This window comes from Choloepus didactylus, chromosome 9 (genome assembly GCF_015220235.1).
Source record: "Choloepus didactylus isolate mChoDid1 chromosome 9, mChoDid1.pri, whole genome shotgun sequence".
Lineage (NCBI taxonomy): Eukaryota > Metazoa > Chordata > Mammalia > Pilosa > Megalonychidae > Choloepus > Choloepus didactylus.
In genome coordinates, this window is record NC_051315.1 from 12,531,964 (window position 1) to 12,555,474 (window position 23,511).

General features: G+C 38.9%; 1 protein-coding gene and 1 non-coding gene across 29 annotated transcripts in view; one reads left to right on the forward strand and one right to left on the reverse strand.

The window, feature by feature from the left end:
- The window catches only part of CLASP1 (cytoplasmic linker associated protein 1), a 294,473-nt gene that overhangs the window by 102,988 nt on the left and 167,974 nt on the right, over positions 1–23,511 (forward strand). For all 28 annotated transcript variants that reach the window (XM_037849465.1, XM_037849473.1, XM_037849469.1 and 25 more), the window contains one exon: positions 15,028–15,095. In XM_037849465.1, coding sequence (XP_037705393.1) covers positions 15,028–15,095 — 68 coding nt within the window. The remainder of the gene's footprint in view (positions 1–15,027; positions 15,096–23,511) is intronic.
- Positions 9,633–9,735, reverse strand: LOC119545002. The gene has a single exon (XR_005219000.1). It is a non-coding gene; the product is annotated as a U6 spliceosomal RNA (small nuclear RNA).

The window sequence follows — 23,511 nt, forward strand, 5'->3', positions numbered from 1 at the left end:
GGCGCCTTTGCAGAATGAGTCAGGATGGGAATATGTAAGTAATAATTCTGGAAATCGTCTTTGAAATACTAGTTTTTTTGTTTTGTCACATCAGTCTCAAGGTGCAGATGCCACTGTAAGGGGATCAACTTCTTAGACCCAAGGCAACTTGAGTCCACAAACGTCTCTTTGTAAAGTCAAAATTAAAAAAAATAACGAACAGCTAGGTACCAGTAATTTTGACCGTGATGGAAAAACTTAACAGCAAGTAAATTCCATGCCTTCTGCTGCACCCCAGTCCTTGAAGGGAGAAAGTAATGTGAAGATCCTGGGGAGTCTGAACAGGAGTGACCACACAGAGCTGCTCGTCTGAGCCTCTCATTATGCCCACAAAATAGGGGAGGCCCAGAGAAATGAAACAGCTTTTGAGAGATGACACAGCTAGAGGAGTCAGAGCTAAGATTGAAACCCTGCTCTTCTGACTTGCCTTTTAATTTTCTCTTCCCTGTTTCTCAAAAGAGCTTACAGAGTCCTTGGCGTCTGGATGTGGGATAGAATATTGGAATATGTGGGAGTTGTCTGTCTTGATGCCCCTCTCCTTCCCTTCCTCAGGCAGATCTGTTGGAAGGAGGTCCCTGCCCTTCACGGGGGTCTCCACGTGCTGGCTAGTGGTGCTGTTCTTGTAGTTGTCAGGAGTCAGTTCTGACTCCAAGGTGGCTCACACCATGGCCCCTGGGCTGTGTACAGGATAATTGGATGGGAATAAAAGGGCTCGTCCTATCTTCTACAAAAGGTAACCTGTGAGAATAGTTTTTAAACTCCTCTGTTTTATGAACCCCAGCCTAAGAACACTTAGGAGAAAGAAGAACTTAAAAGATAAAAATACCACACAATCTTAGGGGAAATTGGAGGGCACAAATGAGTAGGGAGGCAGAGACTGGAGAGAGAGGGCTGTTTAATGATGAAGTGGCCATCACTGTTGGGAAAAGTGGCCTTCAGCAGTGAAACCCATTCCAGCTCCAGGGATGGCCTCACTTCCTGCTCTGGAACTCCGGAGTGGCTGCAGGCCATGGACCGACCATCCTGCACAGTGGGATTCCTATGTAAAGTTGTAACGTTACTACAGCAAACAACAGATCACATGATTACTCGGTGAAACTGAGATCACTGGTGTGCAGAAAAGAGTTCCCATAGTATCCTGAGACTCCTGTCCTTAGAAAGGCCTGTTGGCGAGGCTGATTCTTGGCTGGCATCTAGAAACTTAGATTCGGGGAGGGTTCCCACCATTCTCAGAGTTGGTAAGAGTGGCTCATTCTGCCCAAATTGTTTATGCAAACAATGTGGTATAAGCTGAATATCTTTTTTTCCTTCTTTGAGTTTGGAATTTTGGTACCTGCTGGACAGGGTGCCCGTGTGACCAGCCCTAGTTAAAACCCTGGGTGTGGAGTCTCTAATGAGCTTCCTTCACAGACAGCGTTTCACACATATTGTCACAGTTCATTGCTTGGGGAATGAAATGTGTCCTGTGTGACTCCAGTGGGAGAGGACTTTTGGAAGCTAGAGCCTGGTTTTCTCCAGACTTCACCCCATGCACCTTTTCCCTTTGCTGATTTTACTTTGTAAATCCTTTTGCTGTACTAAATCATCATCATCATGAGTATGACTCTGCTGAGTCCTTGAGTCTTCCAGCAAATCATCAAACCTGGGAGTGGTCTCGGAGGCCACTTGACAGGGAGTGAATTAGCTAAGGTTCCGGAGGCAAGAATGCCAGAGCTGGGGTTTAAAATCTTCTTTTCCACACGCCGGTCAGGCGTTCTTTCCACTACCCTCTCCCGTTTAAAAAATATTTAAAAAAGCTAGAGAAGAGGTTGGGACTCTAGGAATAGGAATGAGCGTTTCAGCTATCTCATGTCACCTGAAGCCCTCCTTATAAGTTCTGGGCCACGGTGGAGAGGCTACAGGTGGGCCCACAGCTTTTTTAAAACTTTAGCAGGCACATGGGCTCATTAGTTCTTTAGAAACCTTACTCTAGTGAAAAAGTCAAAACTTCCTCTATCTTTGTATTTATTACAAGACACCCCAAATCTGGTACTGTAATTCAGGGGCTCTGGCTGCTGCCTTTGTCTTGTTGACTTTGTGCCAAGGTGGAATGGGGTCTTGAAAATATGCCATTGTACCACTGTTTGGAAAATTCAATATCTGCTGTATGCGGTGCCAAGTGGCCAATTAGGATACTTGAATATTCCGGAATTCTGTTACATTATTATAGAATTCTGAGCTATTTGGTGAGCAGAGTACATTTTTCAGTATAACAAGATTTTGTAGGAATAATAAAACATCATAGAATTCGCTTAATGCTTTCTAACACTTGGATTTAGTGCTGGAATGAAAATGTTACCTTAAGGGTTTATTCACTGAGTGCTGTATCTGAGAAAAAGAAGATTAATTATATCTCTAATAAAATACATGGCGAAAAAGAATTCTTTAATATCAGCTAAATGACTTAAGTAACAAGAATAATCTCATTTGACCAGAAGTTTTCTTTGTCCTAAAGAAGTAGAAGACTAACAGCCCCATTTTATAGATAGGAAAAGAGATTTGTATGTTAAGCAGCTTCACTTTGGAGGAGCTGGAATTAGAATTTTGGGCCATGTGGGAAGTTGTTATTTAAGTCTTGTCATCTGGTGTCACAGTCATCTTGAACCACCTAATAAGGTGGAGATATTAAAAAAAAAAAAATGCCATGTTACATGGTCTCTCATCCGGATCTTAGAATAGTTAAGCTGTGAACTCACCAGTCAGTATAGTATGTGACCATTTTACATGGTTTTACACATATTATTTCACAGTTCATACATGTGACATGTTCAGGAAGTACAGAAGTAACTGCCAGCTCTCTATCATAATATGTCATATGAGTATATGATATTTTGTGGCAACTGAACATGTAAATAGATCACCTGTAAGTCCTTGTGAGTTACTTTCATAGACATGCTTTCAGCATGAAGTGCATGCTCTGACATTTTTGAGAAATATTTCTCCCATAGACATTCAGTGGCACCCCATTGAATCTTCCAGAAAATATTTTCAACCAGTAGGGTACACTTTGGTTTGGAGTTAATAATTGTCTAGCTTTCATTTCCAACCACTGTCTTATGTACTTACTGGTGAGTCAACTCTAGCTTCTCTGCCAACTTGTGTAGGTCTCCTTGAGCCCGTCCCAGACTTGACTGGCTACTTCATGGCCTCTGAGACAAAGTCCCTTGTCCTTGTCCTGGGGCCTGGCATCGCCCTTCTCTGGAGGAACAGCTGCTGTTTCTTGGATGTCATTTCTTCTTCTTGGCTTACTCTGTCACTTTAGTCGTGCATATTCTCCAGTAGCTCCCTGAGAAACGGTGTAGAGAAGGAAAATTTCTTTTGAGTCTGAGAATATCTTTATTCTACCCGGACATTGATAGTTTGGCAGAGTATACAAGTCTAGTTTGGAAATCATTATCATCCAATACATTGATGACGCCCTATTTTATTCCAGCTGTCAGTGTTGCTATTGAGACGTTCACATTTTGATTCCTTATCCTATGTATATAATTTTGCTTTTCTTTGGAAGCTTGTAGTATCTTCTCTTTGCCCCAGGGTTTGTCCAAAACTTTATGATGATGGGTCTTGTGTGAGACTGTTTTCCTTTTGTGGTGCTGTATATTTGAAGGGCCTTTTGGTTTAGAACCTTATATACAGATCTGGGCAAATTTCTCTAAAAATATAACTATTATTAAAATGTTGGGCCACTTGCATTGGTCTTTGATTTTCTTAATTTTTCTCTACCATCTCTACATAATTTTGCTGTATTTTTGGGGGAGATTTTCTCAGATTTAATTTCCATTGCATATTTGATGTTTTAGTTGTCCTTTCCTGTGTCTAATTTCTAAGACCTCTGTATGACTTGGATTTTGGTAGGGATTATTTTGAATCTGTAGATGAGCTTTGAGGCTATATTGCCATCTTAACGACATTGCCTTTTAATTCATGAGCAACATTGCCTTCTAATTCATGAACATGGAGTGTCTCTCTATTTGTTTAGGCCTTTTTAATTTTAAACAGTGCTTTGTAGCTTTCAGTGCACGTGTTTTTTTACTTCTTTTGTTAAATTTATTTCTATGTCTGACTCTTTTGAGGCTATTATAAGTAGAATTTTCCCCTTATTTTCAATTTCAGATGGGTCATTGCTAATTGTCTTAGTCTGCCATATCTGCTGTGACACATTCCACACAATGGGTTGTCTTAAACTCAGGCATTTATTGGCTTGTGATTTTAGAGGCCAGTCTCTTGGAGACTGTGGCATTCTGGTGATAGCTTGCTGAATTCTTGGTGTTCCTTGACTTGGTTTCTTCCTCCATCATATGGTGATGTCCTTGGTTTCCTCCTGAGGTTTTCTGTCTTTATGAGGCCCGCCCTGATTGAATTTAGCCACACCTTGACTAATAACATCTTTTAAAGGTGCTGTTTACAAATGGGTTCACATTCACAGGAATGGGGATTAAGATTAAAGACACGTCTTTGGTTGTGGTGCATGATTCAATCTACTACCCTAATGTATAAAAATACAATTGGTCTTTTATATTGATCTTGAATCCTACATTTTTGCTGAACCTGTTTATTAGTTCTGACAATTTTGTTGTGGATTCCTTAGGGTTTTTTTTTTTTTATATCATGCCACCTACATTAGAGATAATTTTTCTTCTTTCATTCCAATCTGGATGCTTTTTATTTCTGTTACTTGCCAGTTTGCCCCAGCTACAACTACTCTAGTACACTGGTGAGTAAAAGTGGCAAGAGTGGACATCTGTGCTTTGTTCTTGAACCAGGGGGTAGAAAGCTTTCAGTCTCTCTCCATTAAGTATGATATTAGGTGTGGGTTTTTCATAGATGCCCTTTATCCAGTTGAGGAAGTTGTTTTCCTAACACTAGTTTGTTGGGTTTTATTTGAAAGGGTTTAGGGTTTTGTCAAATGGTTTTTCTGCATCTATTTTGATGATCACATGGTTTTTGTCTTTTATTCTGTTAATATGTTGAATTATGTTGATTTTTGTTTTGTTTTTCCTTTGTTGCTTTGTCTCTTCAGTCTCTTTGTTTTGTTGTTTTCCTGCATTTAAAAAATTCAGAGACTTTGTTTTTAAGAGTGTTTTTAGGTTTACAAGAAAATTGAACAGGAAAGTACAGAAATTCCCCACGTATCTCCTGCCCACCCACCACACACAGTTTGTCCTATTAACATCTCATGCTAGTGTGTGGCATGCTCGTTATGATTGAGGACCCAACATTATTATTGACTAAAGTTTGTAGTTTACATTAGGGTTCATTTTTTGTGTTGTATAGTTCTTTGAGTTTTGACAAATGTATAATTTTATGTTTCCCATTCTTAACAGTAGGTTGCAAAATAGTTTCACTGCCCCAAATAACCCCTGTGTTTCACCAGTTCCTCCTTCCTTTTCTCCCCACACTGATTTTTTTGCTGTCTTTATAGTTTTGCCTTTTTCAGAATGTTGAATATTTGGGGTCGTACACTCCATGGCCTTTCAGACTAGCTTCTTTCGGTTAACAATATGCTTTTTTTTTTTAGTTTTAAATTTAAATAATTTTATTAAGAAATGTTAAAAAGCAATTACCTATTATTTAGAAATGACATTAGCTAAAATGTATCAGACATTTACTATGCAGTCAGTATTGTGCTCAGTGATTGACATAGATGTTATTTTATTTTCACAGTAATCCCAAGTTGATTACATTGTTTCTTTTTTTAAAAAATTCAGTTTTATTGAGATATATTCACATATCATACAAGTCATCCATGGTGTACAATCACCTGTTCACAATACCATCATATAGTTGTGAATTCATCACCCCAATCTATTTTTGAACATTTTCCTTATACCAGAAAGAATCAGAATAAGAATGAAAAATAAAAGTAAAAAAGAACACCCCCTTCCCACCCTATTTTTCATTTAGTTTTTGTCCCCGTTTTTCTACTCATCTATCCATCTACTGGATAAAGGGAGAGTGATCCACAGGCTTTCACAATCACACTGTCACTCCTTGTAAGCTACATTGTTATATAATTGTCTCCAAAAGTCAAGGCCACTGGGTTGCAGTTCGACAGTTTCAGGTGTTTACTTCTAGCTATTGCAATACATTAAAACCTAAAAAGAGTTATCTGTATAGTGCGTAAGAATGTCCACTAGAGTGACCTCTCGACTCCTTTTGGAATCTCTCAGCCACTGAAACTTTTTGTTTCTTTTCGTATCCCCCTTTTGGCAAGAAGATGTTCTCAGTCCCATGATGTTGGGTCCAGATTCATCCCCGGGAGTCATGTCCTGCGTTGCCAGGGAGATGTACACCCCTGGAAGTCAGGTCCCACGTAGGGGAGAGGGCAGTGAGTTCACCTGTCGAGGTGGCTTAGCTAGAGAGAGAGAGAGAGGGCCACATCTGAGCAACAAAGAGGCACTCAGGGGGAGACTCTTAGGCACAGTTATAAGCAGGTTTAGTTTCCTTTGCAGTAACAGGCTTCATAAGGGCCAGCGCCACGATAGAGGGCTCGACGTACCAAACCACCAGCCCTCAATGTTTGTGACAACATCAGCATCAGTCCAGGTGTGGAAGCCCAACACTTCTGCATTTTCCTCCGGCTCCTCAGGGGGCCCTGCCTTTATATTTTTATTCTCTGCCTGAATTACTTTGGGATGTGTCGCTGTTTCACACTAACCTATACAAACTTACCAGGTCTCACTTCCTATTCAAAGTTACATGTAATTAAGGTATTTGAACAAACTGTACAAGTTAAATTGTTTAGGAAATATAGATCCTATACCAAATAAACATCTCTTCCCTTGGTCTCACATGGAAATTGACATTTTAAAACACAGTCAGTATCATCCTTTACTCTTTGACCTGATTTGCCCTAGTCCTAACTAGATCTGCTTCGTTCATATCTCGAATTGAGGAAAAATATGCTTTCCAAGTTCCTCTTTTTATTGCTGGGTAATCCTCCATTATATGGATATATACACAGTTTGTTTATCCTTTCACCCACTGAAAGACATCTTGGTTGCTTTCAGTTTTTGGCAATTACAAATGAAGGTGCTTTTAACATATATGTGCAGGTTTTCAAGTGGATATAAGTTTTCAACTCATTTGGGGTAAAATACTTAGTAGCATGATTGCTGGATTGTATGGTTTAGCTTTGTGATAAAGTGCAAGACTGTCTTCCAAAGTGGCTATTCCATTTTGCGTTCTTACCGGCAATAAATTACATAGTTCTTGTTGCTCCATATTCTAAACAGCATTTGGTGTTGTCAGTGTTTGGATTTTAGCCATTGTAATGTGTGAGTAGTGGTATCACATCATTGTTTTAATTTGCAATTCCCTAAGACATGTGTTGGGCATCTTTTCATTTGCTTATTTACTATCTGTGTATCTTTTTTTGTGAGGTGTCTGTTCACATCTTTTGCCCATTTTGTAATTGTGTTGTTTCTTATTGTTGAGTTTTAAGAGTTCTTTTTTTTTTCCTTTTTGGATATAAGTACTTTATTAGTATGTGTTTTGCAAATATTTTCTCCCTTTCTTTGTCTTATCTTTCACAAAGCAGAAGTGTTTAATTTTGATGAAGTCCAGTTTAATCAAGTTTTCCGTTTTAGGGATCATTGCTTTTGGTATTGTATTGAAAGAGTCATTGCTAAATCTAAGGTCACTTAGATTTTCTCCTGCGACCTTCTAGAAGTTTTTTAGTTTTCTGTTTTATGTTTAGTGCTGTGATTTGTCATTATTTTTTCTATTCTGAGTCAACCTTGTATTCCTGGTATAAATCCCAGTTGCTCATAGTGTATAATCCTTTTTATATGTTGCTGGATTCAGTTTGCTTGTGTTTTGTGTAAGATTTTGCGTCTATATTCATAGGGAATATTGGTCTGTACTTTTCTGTTTGGGATTTTTTTTTTTTTTTTTTTTTTTTTTTTTTGCTTTGTTACTGTAACACTAGCTTCATAGAAAGAGTTGGGAACTGTTCTTTTTTCTATTAAAAAAAAGTTTGGGAAGGATTGATGTTAATTCTTTAATTGTTTGGTAGAATTCACCAGTGAAACATTCTTGGCCTGGGCTTTTCCTTGTGGGATGTGTGGGGTTTTTTTGTGTGTGGTTTAAAACATTTCTTGCCTCACAATTTCTGTGGGTGAGAAGTACAGTCTGGCTTAGCTGGGTTCCCTGCTTCAGGGACTCGCACAGGCTGTAACCAAGGTATCGCCTTGGGCTGCCGTCAGCTCAGGGCTCAGTAGGGGAGGATCTGCTTCTGAGCTCACTGAGGTGGTTGTGCTGAACTCAGGTCTCTGTGTGTTCTTGGGCTGCGGGATAGGTTTTGATTCAATCTCTTTACTTGTTATAGGTGTACTCAGATTTTCTGTTTCTTCCTGAATCAGTTTTGGAGGTTTTTGTCTGTCTAGGAATTTGTCCATTTCATCTAGGTTATCTAATTTGTTAGCATACTATTTTTCATAGTATTCTGTTGTAATCCCTCTTATTTTTGTAAGATCAGTAGTAATGTCCCCTCTTTGGTTTTTGATGTCAGTAATCTGGGTCTTGTTCTTCCATTCAGTGTAGCTAAAGGCATGTCAATTTTGTTGATCTTTTTGAAAAACTTTGTTTTGTTGATTTTCTCTGTTGTTTTTCTGTTCTCATTTATTTCTGTTCTCATTTTTATTGTTTCCTTCCTTTTGCTTGGTTTACTTTTCTTTTTCCAGTTTCTTAAAGTGGAGTGTTAGCTTACTGATTTGTGATACTTCTGTTTTAACACAGGCCTTCCTTTACAGCTATGAATTTCCCTCTAAGAAATGCTTTAGCTATATCCCATGGGTTTTGGTATGTTGTGTTTTGCTTAAATTCCATATATTTGTGACTTTCTGTTTCTTGGTGTTATTGGTTTCTAATCATTACATTGTTGTCAGAGAATGTAATTTGTATATTTTCAGTCCTTTGGAATTTATTGCAGCTTGTTTTATGGCCTAGCATGTGGTGTATATATTATATAGCCTGGAGAATATTCTGTGCCATGTACATTGAAAAGAATCTATATTCTGCTCTTGTTGGTTGGAGAGTCCTGTAGAGGTCTGCTTGGTCTTTCGGATTATAGTGTTTCTCAAGTATTGTATTTTCTTATTGATTGGTCTTCTTTTAGTTCACTCCATTATTGAAAGTGGTCTAGTCAAGTTTCTAGCATTGTTGAATTATTTGTTTTTGCCTTCATTTCTATCACTTTTGACTTTTTGTGTATTTTGGTGTTCTTTTGTTACATGCAAGTATGTTTATAATTGTTACATTTTCCCCGTGTTGACCATCAATATTTATTATTATAAAATGCCCTTCTTTTTCAAACAATAATTTTTATCTTAGAGTCTGTTTGCCTGTTATTAGTATAGCCATTCCAGCTCTCTTGAGTACTATTTGCAGGGAATATATTTTTTCCATCCTTTTTCTTTCAGCCTATTTGCGTGTTTGAATCTAAGTGAGTCTCTTGTAGACTGCATTTAGTTGAATCGTGTGTGTTTTTTATTAATCCATTCTGCTAATCTCTGCCTTTTTATTGGATTGTTTTATTCATTTATTACTTTTTGAAATTTATGGAGTGCTTCACAAATTTGTGTGTTGTTCTTACATATGGGCCATGCTAATCTTCTCTGTATTGTTCCAATTTTAGTGTATGTGCTGTTGAAACAAATAGTAATCTGTTTACATTTAATTTATTACTGATAAGGTAGAGTTTATGTCAGCCATTTAGCTTTTTGTGTTCTGTCATGGCTTGTTTCTCTGTTTCTCTATTCTGCTTTCTTTTGTGTTACTTTTTTTCTAATGTATTCTCTTGTTTATTTTATCTTGTTTGTTGGAACTATTTTCTTAGTGGTTGCCCTGTGAATAACAATTAACATCTTAACAGTCTAGTTCAAATTAATGCCTATTTTAATTCAAGGTTATACAAAACGTTTCCCTTTCCTTTTTGCTATTGTCATGCAAATTATATTTCTATACATTTTAAATGCACCAGTACACAACAGTTTTATAATTGTTGCTTCATGCAGTTTTCTTTTAAAACATGTAAGAGAAGTAAAGGTTTAAAAATAAAAAAGTATATTTATACTGTCTTTTATATTTACCTATGTCTTTTTTATTTATCTCTGCAAGATACTTTTACCAGATTCAGGTTATTGTATGTTATCCTTCCGTATCAACCTTACGGGCTCTTATTTTTTTCTTTATCTGGGAATGTCTTTAATTTTCTCTTTGTTTTTGAATGAAGTCCAACTATTTTGGATGTAGAAGTCTCGATTGAGAGTCTTTTTCTCTCAGGACTTTGCATATTTCATCCTGCTGCTGCCGGCCTCCATTGTTTCTAATTAGAAATCAGTTATTAATCTAATTGAGGATCACTTGTGTATGATGCGTTGGCTCTCTCTTGCTGCTTTCAAGATTTTCTCTCTTTTTTTTACAGTTTGATTATCATATGTCTAAGTTTGGATCTCTTTGAGTTTACCTTACTTAGTGGGGTTTGTTGAGCTTCTTTAAATTTAAGTGTAGATTGTTTTACATCAAATTTTGGAAGTTTTTGGCCATTATTTCTTTGTATCTCCTTTTTGTCCCTGTCCCTTTCTTCTTTCCTCTGGAATTCCCTTTGTGCGTATATTGGTGTGCTTGATGATGATGTTAGGCTCTGTTCATTTTTATTGTCATTCTTTTTTTTTCTCTCTTTTCCTGAGACAAGATAACCATAACTGACCAATCTTTTTTTGCTGATTCTTTCTTTTCCTCGCTCACATCTCCTGTTATCATTTCATGAATTCTTCGTTTCAGTGATTCTACTTTCCATTTGGTTCTTTTCTATAATTTCTGTCTCTTCATTGGTATTCTGTATTTGGTGATACAAATAGTCTCATATTTTCTTTTAGTTCTTTGGAAATGGTTTCCCTTAGTTCTTTGAAAATATGTATAGTAGTTGATTTAAGTCTTCTTTGAGTAAGCTCAACATCTGGGCTTCCCGAGGGACATTTCGGTTGACTGATTCTCCTCCCGTGTATTGGCCATATTGTCTTGTTTGTTTACATGTCTCATAATTTTTGTTGAATCTCAACATTTTAAATAATATAAAGTGGAAAAAAGTATAATTTCCTCTCTTCCCCATATTTGTTGTTGCTGATTGTTCAGTCAGTTTCCTGAACTAAATCTGTCAAGTCTGTATGCTTGACTACGTGTAGCCACCAAGTCTCTGCTCGGTTAGCTTAGTGGTCAACTGGTCACCGGATGGAGATTTTCTTAAATGCCTTGAACCAGTAAGTCTGTCTCCCAGACTTTGCTGAGGAGCATGCATGCTTTCCTGCTCCAGCGGGGGTTCACAACTCTGCCTTCCCCTCCACTTCCTGCTTGCACAGAGCCTCAGTCACCCGAAGGTGAGGCATTAGGACCTTCTAAGGTTTTTCCTGGGTGTTCAGAGTCTTTCACATACACATGGCCTTCTATTCCCTGGAATATCCCTGAACTTTTTGAAGTCCCTATAGAGATCTCATTTTCCAGCTTTTCCTTTTAAGTTTTTTGGTCAGCTTCTTGTTTGTCCCAGTTGCTATCAGCACGTCAGGCAGCTGCAGTGTGAAGCAGTTGCCACTGATTATTTTTGATGAAGGCCTCAGGGAGGAGTCTTGAAGGGGGTATGTTGTCAGATTGGTTAGAGACGAGCCCTCCAGTGTGAGTCTCTGGGGAAATGCTGGGTCAGCTAGTTCTTTGGGAATGGGGATTTTTAGGGAGCTTCAGACTTGTTCAGCTCTCTCCAGGGGTTGTTAGGCTGCTGGTTTTCAACAACCATGATTATGAGGCTGTTGGTTTTCTAAGCTACGCAGAGCTGGGAGTCGGAGGATGGGGACTAGTGCCCAGTGGTATGATGGGAAGCTTCCTGTTCTTACTGAGACTCAGCTCTTGAAATGCTCCCCAGGTTATTGCAAGCCCTTGATGAATTTTCAGAGTTCTGAAAAAGTTGATTTTGACAGTTTTTGCTAGTATTATCATTTCTTCTTGGAGGAGTGGGATTTTCAGAGGTCTTTATTCTGCCATTCTAAAGGGTTTTCCCCATTTGCTTTTATGACTGCACTATTTTCTCTTATCTCTTTGAAGGTGCTAATGATACATGTTTTTTAACTTCTCATTCCTGCCTAGTCTCTTATTTCCTCCACGTTGGTTTTGTGTGTGTGTGTGTGTGTGTGTGTGTGTGTGTGTGTTTTGATCTCTTTTTCATTTTAGAAGCTTTGCTTGTATATCTGGTGATCCTTGACTGTCTGCTCACATTTAAGAGTGATGGACTAAAATGCTGGTTAGAAGGTCTGAGTATATGGGTGGAACTTACTGACTCAAATCACCAGTACTTGTTTCTAGGAAATTATTTAGAATTTATATTTATGTGATAACATTTTGGAGGAAAGAGTTACATGGAAGTTACAGTAGAATGAACAATTCAAATGAAGAGTTAAATATAAAAATTTAAATTCAGAAAATCTAGGGGAAAATGGTCTTGAATTTGTCAGACTAATAAAGACATGTATTTTAAATTGAGATCCAACAATTTAAAATGAAACAGAAAGAAACATTGGTGAACTCAGAGGGTAATCATTAGTTACGTATTAAATGTCTTTGAACATATAAAAGCATCCCATTAGATTTGTGCAAGTTTATAGTTGCCAGGAGTGGTATTTTGTCTTTGCCATGCTCTTAGGGAACAGACAAAAGCCCTTGCTTCCATTCCTAAGGAGAGCTTTGTGGGGTTAGGTTGTCGTAAAGCCAGATAGCTGATGTCTTGAGGTGGGATCCTTAGTGGGAACCATTTGATGAGCATCGATGAGCAAAGACTGTGGGAGCTGGTGAGGCAGGAGGGTCTAAGCTGAGGGAAAGACCCACCTGCCTGAGGGAATTCTGAATGAAGGTGAGGTTCCAATAGCAGCCATCCTTCTGGGGTTCTTGTACCCAGTTGTGTGGGCCATGAGGGGTGGGCAGTGTGACCACAGGAAGTAGGCGTGACCACGGATAAGAGAATCTAGGCTCTTCCACCACTGCCATTTTTGATGGCGAATGTTCTCCCCAGAATAGAATACATGCCCCTCCCAGTAATTTCAGGAACAACCAGATGAGAGGTATACCTTGGCCCTAACTTGCAAACTTGCAGGAGTGCTCAAGCCAGAGGGTGTGGTTCTGACACAATAAAGTGGTCCCTTGTTCAGGGCATGCCTCGGCAACTGTGTTCTGATGATGTTATTTATGGGCTTGCCGAGCCATTGGAGATCTTCATGATTTATAAAAGGGAAGGTGATGGAAACATCATAAGAAATTGATTCCAGGTAATCTCTGCAGATCTTTAGTAACCTCTGGATTTGAAAGTAAGTGATGGTTTTACTCTTGTCTGGCCCTGAGGTGGCAAATGGATTTTTATTTCAATACCAACTTTAATTAATTGGTATTAGCTGCCTGGTACAGTTTTGAGAAGAATTTTGAGGCTACATCTGGGCTTAATTGGTAACGATGGCTTGAAAAGATTTTATCTGTCATGGGATGGGAAGGGGGAGAGGCAGTGTATCAAACTAGTTCATCCCCTTTATTTTACTTCAGTTTTGCTTTTGTGTCCTTTTGACTCCCCCATGACTTAGAATATAAATTCCAGGAGGGCAGCAACGTCACACATTTGGCATCTTGCTAGCACTGTGCTGGACATATAATGGGCACTCAAGTATTTGTTAACTGAATGAATGAACAAATAAATTAAGACCAGAATGGTGTGACATTTCTGAAGATTTCTAGAATGAGCACACACACTGATGTAAGGCATGGTGCTTGGTGCAGATGGAATTCCAAAAGAATATGGTCCTCATCCCCACTCCCAAAAGAGCTTCCATTCTGGTTGGAAAGGAAACATAAACATGTCTGAAACAATTAGTGCTTGTATGACAGGATTGTTTATAAGAAAGTGCCAGAATGAGTAGTGTGGTCCCCCAAATGGGTGGCATAGATGTGATGCAGAGGTACTTTGCTTCGGAATCTCAACCTTGACTCTTACTGCAGTGTATCTGTGTTTTGCTTGGGAAAGCCTCTTTTCTTTTGACATTTTCTACAAGATAAGATTGCTGTGCTCTCCCCTCCCCCCTGCTTCTGCTCATTTTTGATGTCACTAGGATGGAATATTTTGACTGGTTTAAGGAGTTGTGCCTCAATTTAAATTCCAATGTGTAAATGAACCTTTAACAGAAAATCATTGTTAGATTTTTTTTAAGGCTGAAGATTATTATCAAGTCACAACGGTGCCTGAGAAATTATACCATTTCTGAATTAACCACAAGTCACAGAAAAGCCTTTGTATTATAGTATTAGTGCATTTTGAAAAGCATTTTCCTAAGTAATTGATCACCTGTGCTTAGAAATAAGAGAAATACATCCTTTTTTAATGCAGTTTTATTGAGATATATTCATTTAACATATAATCCTTCAAAGCATACAATCAGTTGTTCATAATATCATCATATAGTTGTGCATTGATCACCACAGTCAATCTTTGAACATTTTCATTACTCCAAAAAAGAAATATATACTTCTCATAATGTATCATTTTGTGTTAGGCAGTCAGTTTATTGTAATGTCTGAGGACATGGGCTCTGGAGACTGACTGTTGGGGCTGGGGGTCTCTACCCCGCTAACCATGTCACCTTAGCAAATAATTGTGCTTTAAAACAGGGATGGGGACATTCCCTCCTGAGGCTATTGTGAGGATCAAATGAGCTCTCTCAGATAAAGCCCTTGGACCAGTGCTTGGCCCTTAGGAAGTGCTCAGGTATTGTTGGCAATTGTTAATGTTATTGATACAGTTAGTGTCGCTAGGTGGGTTTGTATCAGTGTTTGTGGGGGGTCACCTTCACATTAGGTCGTTATTGTACTTGACTGTAAACAAGCAGTGATAATTAATAGTTTATGTATATCTTTGCTTTCTTACAGATTGAATGTAATTTTTACCAAATTTGATGAAGTCCAAAAATCCGGAAACATGATACAATCTGCAAATGGTGAGTAGAAAAATCAATAAGTAATTTTTGTTTTTTTCAGTTTTATGTCAGTAATGTTTATGCTGTTTCTCACCAGCTGAATTAGATATTTTTAGTTAAGAGTTTTCAGGTCTTTAAACTTCTGCACTGTAGAATGGTGCAGCTACTGTGGAAATCTGTTGGGCAGTTCTGCAGAAAATTGAAAATAGAATTACCATACGGCCAGGCATATGGTCATGACCACTTCTTGATATATAACCAAAAGAATTCAAGGCAGGGTCTCGAGCAGATATTTGTACACCAATGACAGATGAATGGATAACCAAAATGTGATATGTATACTGAATGAATGATAAAGGAATAAAGGGATAAAGGAATGAAGTTCTGACGTGTGCTACAACATGGATGAACCTTGAAGACATCATTTTGAGTGAAATAAGCCAGACACAAGAAGACAAATAATTGTATGATCTCATATATATGAAATACCGAGAAGCAGCAGATGTCATAGAGGCAGACATCCATGTATTTTATAGATTACTAGGGATCGGGGTGAGGAGAATGGGCAGTTATAGCTTAATGGGTGAAAGGTTTTTGTTTGAGATGATGAAAAAGTAGGGATGATGCATATTGGTGATGGTAGCACAGTATTATGAATAGAATTACCGAATTGTGTACTTGAATGTGGTTAAAATGGGGAATTTTGAGTTTCGTATTTGTTACTACAATCAAAAGTTAAAAGAAAAAAAAAACCCACAATGAAATACTGCTTACACACACACCCACACATGCAGTCTCACACTCACACACTGACATACTTCCATTCACCCACTTTCCCAGGCCAGACACTATGAAGTCATTGTTGACTTCCTTTCATAACCCACATTAAATCCATTAGCTAATCCTCTTGGCTTTGCTTTTAAAAATGCGTCCTGAACCCAGAGAGTTCTCACCATTGCCACCACTGGCCTCTGGTGCAGGCCGGCGTGCTTTGCCTGGGGTTCTCTGGTAGCCTCCTAGCAAGTATCCTGGCTTCTAGTCTCTTCCGGCTCCTAAAGTCTGTTTTGCACACAGCAGCCAGAGTAATCCTTTGAGAATGTAAGACAGGTGTTGTCGGTCCCCTGTTGAAAGTCCTGCAGGGGCCTCCCATCACATGAAGCCCACAGCTCAGCACTTTCCCGTGGCCAGCCTGCAAGATCTGGCCTGGGACGCCATTCTGACTTCATGCGGTATTGTGCTTTCCCCCAGTGCCCTTTGCTCCAGCCACGTTGGCCTCTTTGCTGGTTTTGAACATTCTCAGCTTCTCTTGCTCTGGGAGCTCTGTGCCTAGTTCCTTTTGCCTAAAACGTTCCTCCCCTGGGTGTCAGCAGCCTTCCCGCCCTTCACCCAGACCTTGGCAGAAGGATCCCCCCCAATGTGGACGCCAGCCAGCGTCACACATCCCTGTTCTCTAACAGAATTCTGAAGTGGAATTCTGGAATTGTTAGGGATCTTGGCTCATAGCACAACCTTCAGATTTTGAATATCTTAAGGCTGGAAGAAAGTTAGTGATTTTACCCAAAGTGACCTGGTACCTAAGGGCAGAGCAGTTTTCAGAATCCAGGATCTTTGACTCCCACCCTGCTTTGGATCTACCCTTATCATCAGTGCTTTTTGTTACAAAAAAAACCCTTATTCACAGAAAAAAAATGAGTAATATTTACTGTCATTCAGCTATCACCAACATCAGTTTTCATTTTCCCATATTTTCTTATACTTGTATAATTTGTGTATAATTTGAGCTAATTTTCTGTAACTTAACCCCTCCTTTCATTACGTACATTTTAAAAAAGTACCTCCGGTAGATTTCTGCTCCGAGTTGTGCTCCCATCACAGTGGGTTCGATGAGGGTACACTGACAGGACTGCCCGGGGACTTTTGCGTGTGTAGCCTGTGTGGTTTCTCAGTTTAAAGCTTTTTGGCACTGGGATGGAAGTGCTGGGCAAGGGAGTAGAAGGAGTGGCAGGGAAGCCAGTTTGTTCGTCAGAGCATGTGTTCCAGTTGTAGAGTAGAACCTCACTGCAGTCCTGGCATTGGGGAGTGGGCCACATCCATATTGGGGGCCTTGCTTTCAAGAGTGCTTATCTACTCTATGGGCTTCACTGAACATGATGAACATGATTTAGTCATCAAGGGAACTAGAAGCCTTTGGTGCGGGGTGCATCACAGCAGCATTTTATTTTAAATGCCCAGGTATGAATACTGCCCCCAATTTCCTTATTTTTTGTGGTGTCTGTGTATGTGCGTGATGGGGGTAGGGTTGGAGATGAAAGTAGTTCTTTCAGGAACCTGTGTGTGTTATAAATAGCAAATGAAGTTTTAACTCAAGAGTTTCTTGGAGACCTATAATTTTTAGCTTTTTACTGTGTATATATGTTAACACTATTTTAATTATTAGGGCCAAAATGTTTATGTTTAAAGGAAAAAATAATCTAAAGGCATACTTATAAAGACTTTTATATTCCTAACCTGAATAAGTTTAGTTTCTCTGTACTTTGAGAGACCAGTAAGATGTTCAAGACCATGAAAAGCCACATCATTCTTTGCTAGAGTCACTGAGCATTTCACTGAGAGAGAGAAGGTGCAGTAGCAATGGAATAAAACCGGTTTGACTCTTGTTTTTTTTTGTTCATCTGCTCCCAGTATGGTGGTTCTCTTAACTTTTCTGGACTTAAGCCCGTTGGCTGTTCTGCTTTCTCCGTTTGCCCCTTATATAGCTTAGATTATTACCTTGCTGAAGTCACTTATTAGGTCTGTGAATTTTAGTTAGTAGGGAGTTTTAGTTAGTCTTTTCAGCTCCGTATGCCTTTTACTGCTCGCTCTTGTCTTCCTGCACTGTGTAAAGGGAGAATGAGTGACGGTGGACATGGTTGTCTAGTTTTGATCTTAGAGAGAAAGCATTCAGTGTTAAACCACTAAGGGTGGCATTAACTGTAGGTTTTTTTGTAGATGTTCTTTCTCAAGTTGAGGAAATTCTGCTCTACTCCTATTTTTCTGAGAGTTATCACAACTAGGTGTTGGATTTTTCTTTTGAAGATTTCAACATTAAATTGAGATCTAATTCTCATGCCACAAAATTCACCTCTTTTAAATGTATAATACAGTGGTTTTTAATATATTCACAAAATTATGCAGTCATCGCCAGTATCTAGTCCAGAATATTCTCATCACATCATAAAGAAAAGCCCTATACCCATTAAGCAGTCACTCCCCAGCCCCTGACCACCACTTACCTACTTTCTGTCTCTGGATTTGCCTGTTCTGTACATTTCACATAAATGGAATCATATGATATCTGTCTTTTTGTGTCTGGCTTCTTTCTCCTAGCATAATGCTTTCAAGGTTCATCTCTTTTGTAGCATGTATCAGTACTTCATTCCTTTTTATGGCTGAATACAATTCCATTGTATGGCTATTATACCACATTTTGTTTATCCACTCATCAGTTGACAGGCATTTGGGTGGTTGGTACTTTTTGGCTATTATGAATAATGCTGCTATGAGCATTAGTGTTCAAATTTTTGTGTGGACATATGTGTTCCATTTGCTTTGATATATAACCAGGACTGGAATTGCTGGGTTACAAAGTAAGTATATCTTTAACATTTTCAGACCCTGCTGAATTGTTTTTCAAAGCCACTGTACCATTTTACAGTCCCACGAAGAATGTATGAGTGTACTAATTTGTTCACATTCTTTCCAACACTTGCTGTTGTCTGTCTTTTTGATTGTAGCTGGTCTAGTGGGTGTGAAGTAGTATCTCATTTTGGTTTTGATTTGCATTTCTCCAATAACTAATGATATTTAGCTTCTTGTCATGCGCTCATTGTGTATCTTCTTTGGAGAGTTATCCGTTAAAATCCTTTACACATTTTCTAATTGGGTTGTATATTGTTGAGTTGTATGAGCTCTCAATATATTCTGGATAAAAGTCCATTAATAGATACATGATTCGCAAATATTTTTGCCATTCTGTGGGTTTTCCTTTTACTTTCTTAATTTTATCATTTGCAGCAGAAAAGTTTTTAATTTTGAGGCAGTACATTTTATCTGCCTTTTATTTGTGCTTTTGGTGTCATATCTAAGAAACCATTGCCTAATCCAAGGTTACATCTATGCCTTTGTTTTCTTTGAAGAGTTTTATAGCTTTAGCTCTTACATTTATGTCTTTGATCTATTTCGAGTTAATTTTTGAATATGGTATGAGGTAGGGTTCCAGTGTCATTCTTGTGCAAGAGGATGTGCATTTGTCCCAGCACCATTTTTTGAAAAGACTATTCTATCTTCAGTGAATTCTCTTGACACCCTGTTGGAAAATCAATTGAGCATAAATGTATGGATGTATTTCTGGATCCTCAATTCTCCACTGATCTATATGTCCATCCTTATTTCCACTACCACACCCAGTCTTGATTAATGTAGCTTTGTATTATGTTTTGATATTGGAAAGTTTGAGTCCTCCAACTTCATTCTCATTTTAAAGATTGCTTTGCCTGTTCTGGGTCCCTTGCATTTCGATACGAATTTTAGGATCAGATTTTCAATTTCTGTTAAAAGGGTGTTGGGATTTGGAATAAGGATTGTGCTGAGTTCTGTAGATTGGAGAATGTTGGGAATTGTAAGTTTTCCAATTCATGAACATGGATGTTGTTCCATTTATTTAGGTCTTCTTTAATTTATATCAGTGATATGTTATACTTTTCCATGTGCATATCTTGCACTTCTTTTGTTAAATTTTCTCTATTCTGTTTAGTACTTATTGTAAATGGAGTTGTTTGCTTATTTCCAGTTTTGGATTGTTCATTGGTAACTTACAGAAATGCAATTGATTTTTGTATGTTAATCTTATATCCTGCAACCTTGCTGAACTTGTTTATTAGCTCTACTAGTTTTTTTAGGGGATTTCTTAGGCTTTTCTGTGTACAAGATGTGTCATCTGCAAATTGACATCATTTCACTATTTCCTTTCCAATCTGGATGCCTTTTAATGTGTTGGGTTTTTCAGATGCTTTTTCTGTGTCAATTGAATATGATTTTTTTCTTTAGCTGTTGATAGTGTGAATTACATTGATTTTCAAATATTATACCAGCCACACATTCCTGTAATAAACTCTTACTTGGTCATGGTGTAGAATTGTTTTTATGTGTTGTTGGAGTTGGTTTGCTAATATGTTGTCAAGGAATTTGGGGTCTGAGTTCATGAGAGATGATGATCTGGAGTTATTTTTTCCCCCATCTTTGGTGTATTGATTTTGTTGTTATTGTTTCTGTTATGCATTTACTCACTCAGCAAGCATTGAGCAAGACTGGGACCCCAACACCAAACAAACCAGATCAAATCCTTCACCTTGTAAAACTTATATTCTAGTGGGGAAGAGAGAGGATGAACAAAATGCGAAGGTGGATCATATACAAAGTCAGGCAGCAGTGAGTGCCGGGGGAAGGTACGGCAGGGCAGGCGGCTTGGGGGGTGTTGCTGGGGAGGCAGGGAGGGCTGCGATTTTAGGCAGTGTGGTCAGGGTGGTGCCACCGAGGTCACATTTGAGGCAGGGCTGAGGGGACCTGCGTGTGCAAAGCCCAGGAGGCAGGAGCACGCTGCGGGGGTCTGGTGAGGTTCAGGAGGCCAGTACTGCTGGAGTGGGGGCGCTGGGTGAGGGCAGAGCACAAGGGGGCAGAGGGACCTGGTCTGCCTGAGGCTCTCACAGGTGCCCACTGGTGGCCATGTTGAGAATGGATGGGAGAGCGGCCAGCGTGGGAGCTGGGAGACCGATTAGGAGGCTGCTGGAATATTCCAGAGGGAAGATGGTGGTGGGACTAGGGGGTGAGGGCAGAATTAGTCCCAGACCATGTCCAGGTGGGAGCCAGGCCTGGGGTCCCTGCCTCTCACTTGGCCTGTTGGTTTTTTTTTGTTTTTTTTTTTTTGAAATAAATTCAAAGTTACATGAATAGTTGCAAAAACAATACTAACCCCATACACAGAATTCCATCGTACCCTGACCCCCCTTCCCCGATAGCTCAATTCACCATCTTTAACATGCTGTCATACCACTGTTTCCCTCCCTCCCTCCCTATCTATCATCCATCATCTATGGCTCTGTCTTCTGAACATATGAGAGTTAGCTGCACACATCCTTGAACATACACTATAATTCACATATACACTTCCCATGAACAAGAACATTCTTTTATGTAATTCCATTAAGTGCAGCGAAGAAGTATAAGAGATTCAACAATGATGCAATGCTTACATTCTATATTTCCTTTTCCTTATGTCTCAACTGTGTCCCTTCGAGCCACCTGTCCTCCACCCTCCAATCCCATCCAAGTTCATCCTTAGCATTCAGTTGTCGTCTTAGACTTTTTTTTTTCTTCCCTTTTTTCAGTTGTGGGAACATATATACCGCCTAAATCTTCCCATTCCACCCCCTCCCTAGCCTTCCATTAGTGGGATTAATCACATTTAGAATGTTGTAATGCTCTTTCCCGCCATCCGTTACTAGAAATTTCCTTTCACCTCAAACAGCAACCCTACACTCATTTCTTAACTCCCCATTGTCCCTTCCCCCATTTCTCTTAACCCAAACTCTACTTTTCATCTCTATGGTTATATTCTCTGATAATTTCTTTGTGTTTACTGTGGGGCTTCAAATTAACTTCTTAAATCCCTATCAATCTTGTTTTTCTTTGATACCACCTTCACTTCAGTAGGGCACATAAACTATGTTCCTATACTCCTTCATTCCCCCACCTTTATATAGTTGTCTAAAATTACATATTTTACATTGAGTTCAAAACCACTGATTTGTCCTTAGAGTTTGTGTATTTTTTATCATGTAGGAAGTAAATAGTGGAGTTACAGTTCAAAAATTACTGACTTCTGTTTGTATTCCATTGTGGTTGGAGAGTGTTCTTTGAGTATATTCTTTTTTCTTTTTTTTTTTTTTTTTAATTTCTTGAGGCTTGTTTTATGTGCCAGCTTATGGTCCCTTCTGGAGAACGATCTGTGATCACTAGAGAAAAATGAGTGTCCTGGTGATTTAGGATGTAAGGTACTATATATGTCTGTTTAAATTCTCTATATCTCTTTCTCCTTTCTTTGTCTCTGTTGGTAGGGCTTCCTTTAGAATCTGAAGTAGGGCAGGTCTTTTATTGGCAAAGTCTCTCAGCATTTGTTTGTGAAAAATTTAAGCTCTCCCTCGAATTTAAAGGAGAGTTTTGCTGGATAAAGTATTCTTGGCTGGAAATTTTCCTCTCTCAGAATTTTAAATATGTCATGCCACTGCCTTCTCGTCTCCATGGTGGCCGCTGAGTAGTCACTACTTAGTCTTATGTTGTTTCCTTTGTATGTGGTGAATTGCTTTTCTCTTGCTGCTTTCAGAACTTGCTCCTTCTTTTCAGTATTTGACAGTCTGATGAGAATATGTCTCGGGGTGGGTTTATTTGGATTTATTCTATTTGGAGTTCGCTGGGCATTTATGCTTTGTGTGTTTATATTGTGTAGAAGGTTGGGGAAGTTTTCCCCAACAATTTCTTTGAATACTCTTTCTAGACCTTTACCCTTCTCTTCCCCTTCTGGGACACCAATGAGTCTTAAGTTTGGACGTTTTATTTTATCTATCGTATCCCTGAGATCCATTTCAATTTTTTCGATTTTTTTCTCCATTCTTTCTTTTGTTCTATCATTTTCTGTTCTTTGGACTTCTAGGACACTGAGATGTTGTTCCACTTCCTCTAGTCTTGTATTGTGAATATCCAGAGTCTTTTTAATTTGGCCAACAGTTTCTTTTATTTCCATAAGATCTTCTATTTTTTTATTTACTCTTGCAATGTCTTCTTTATGCTCTTCTAGGGTCTTCTTTATGTCACTTATATCCTGGGCCATGGTCCTCTTGATGTCCTTTAAATCCTTTGCCATGTTTTCGTTCTTCGATTGTAGTTCTTTGATTAATTGTGCGAGGTACAATGTTTCTTCCAAAGTCTTGATTTGTGTGTTTGGAGCTGGATTCTCCATATCGTGTGGTTTTATCATATGCATTAAGATTTTCTGTTGTTTTTGGCCTCTTGGCATTTGTTTTGCTTGATAGGGTTCTTTCAAGTTGTAACAAAAAAGATTCAATCTAATTTTTCAGACACAGTTTGGTGATGTACACTTTCTCTAACCAGCAGATGGCATCTGTGAGTCACCTATATCCCTCAAGTCAGTTCTCAACCTTTTTCCTGTGGTGTGTGGGGAAATGATTCTTGTGGGTTCAGTTGGAGAACTCAGTTTGGGTGTGTTGCTGTAGCCGTCTGCCCTGAATGTGGGGCGTGTGTACGGGTGGCCAGGGAGAAAGGGCAGTTCTACTGTTCAAATCTCCCAGGTTCCAGGAGATTCAAGGCTGCCGCAAGAGTCTAAGCC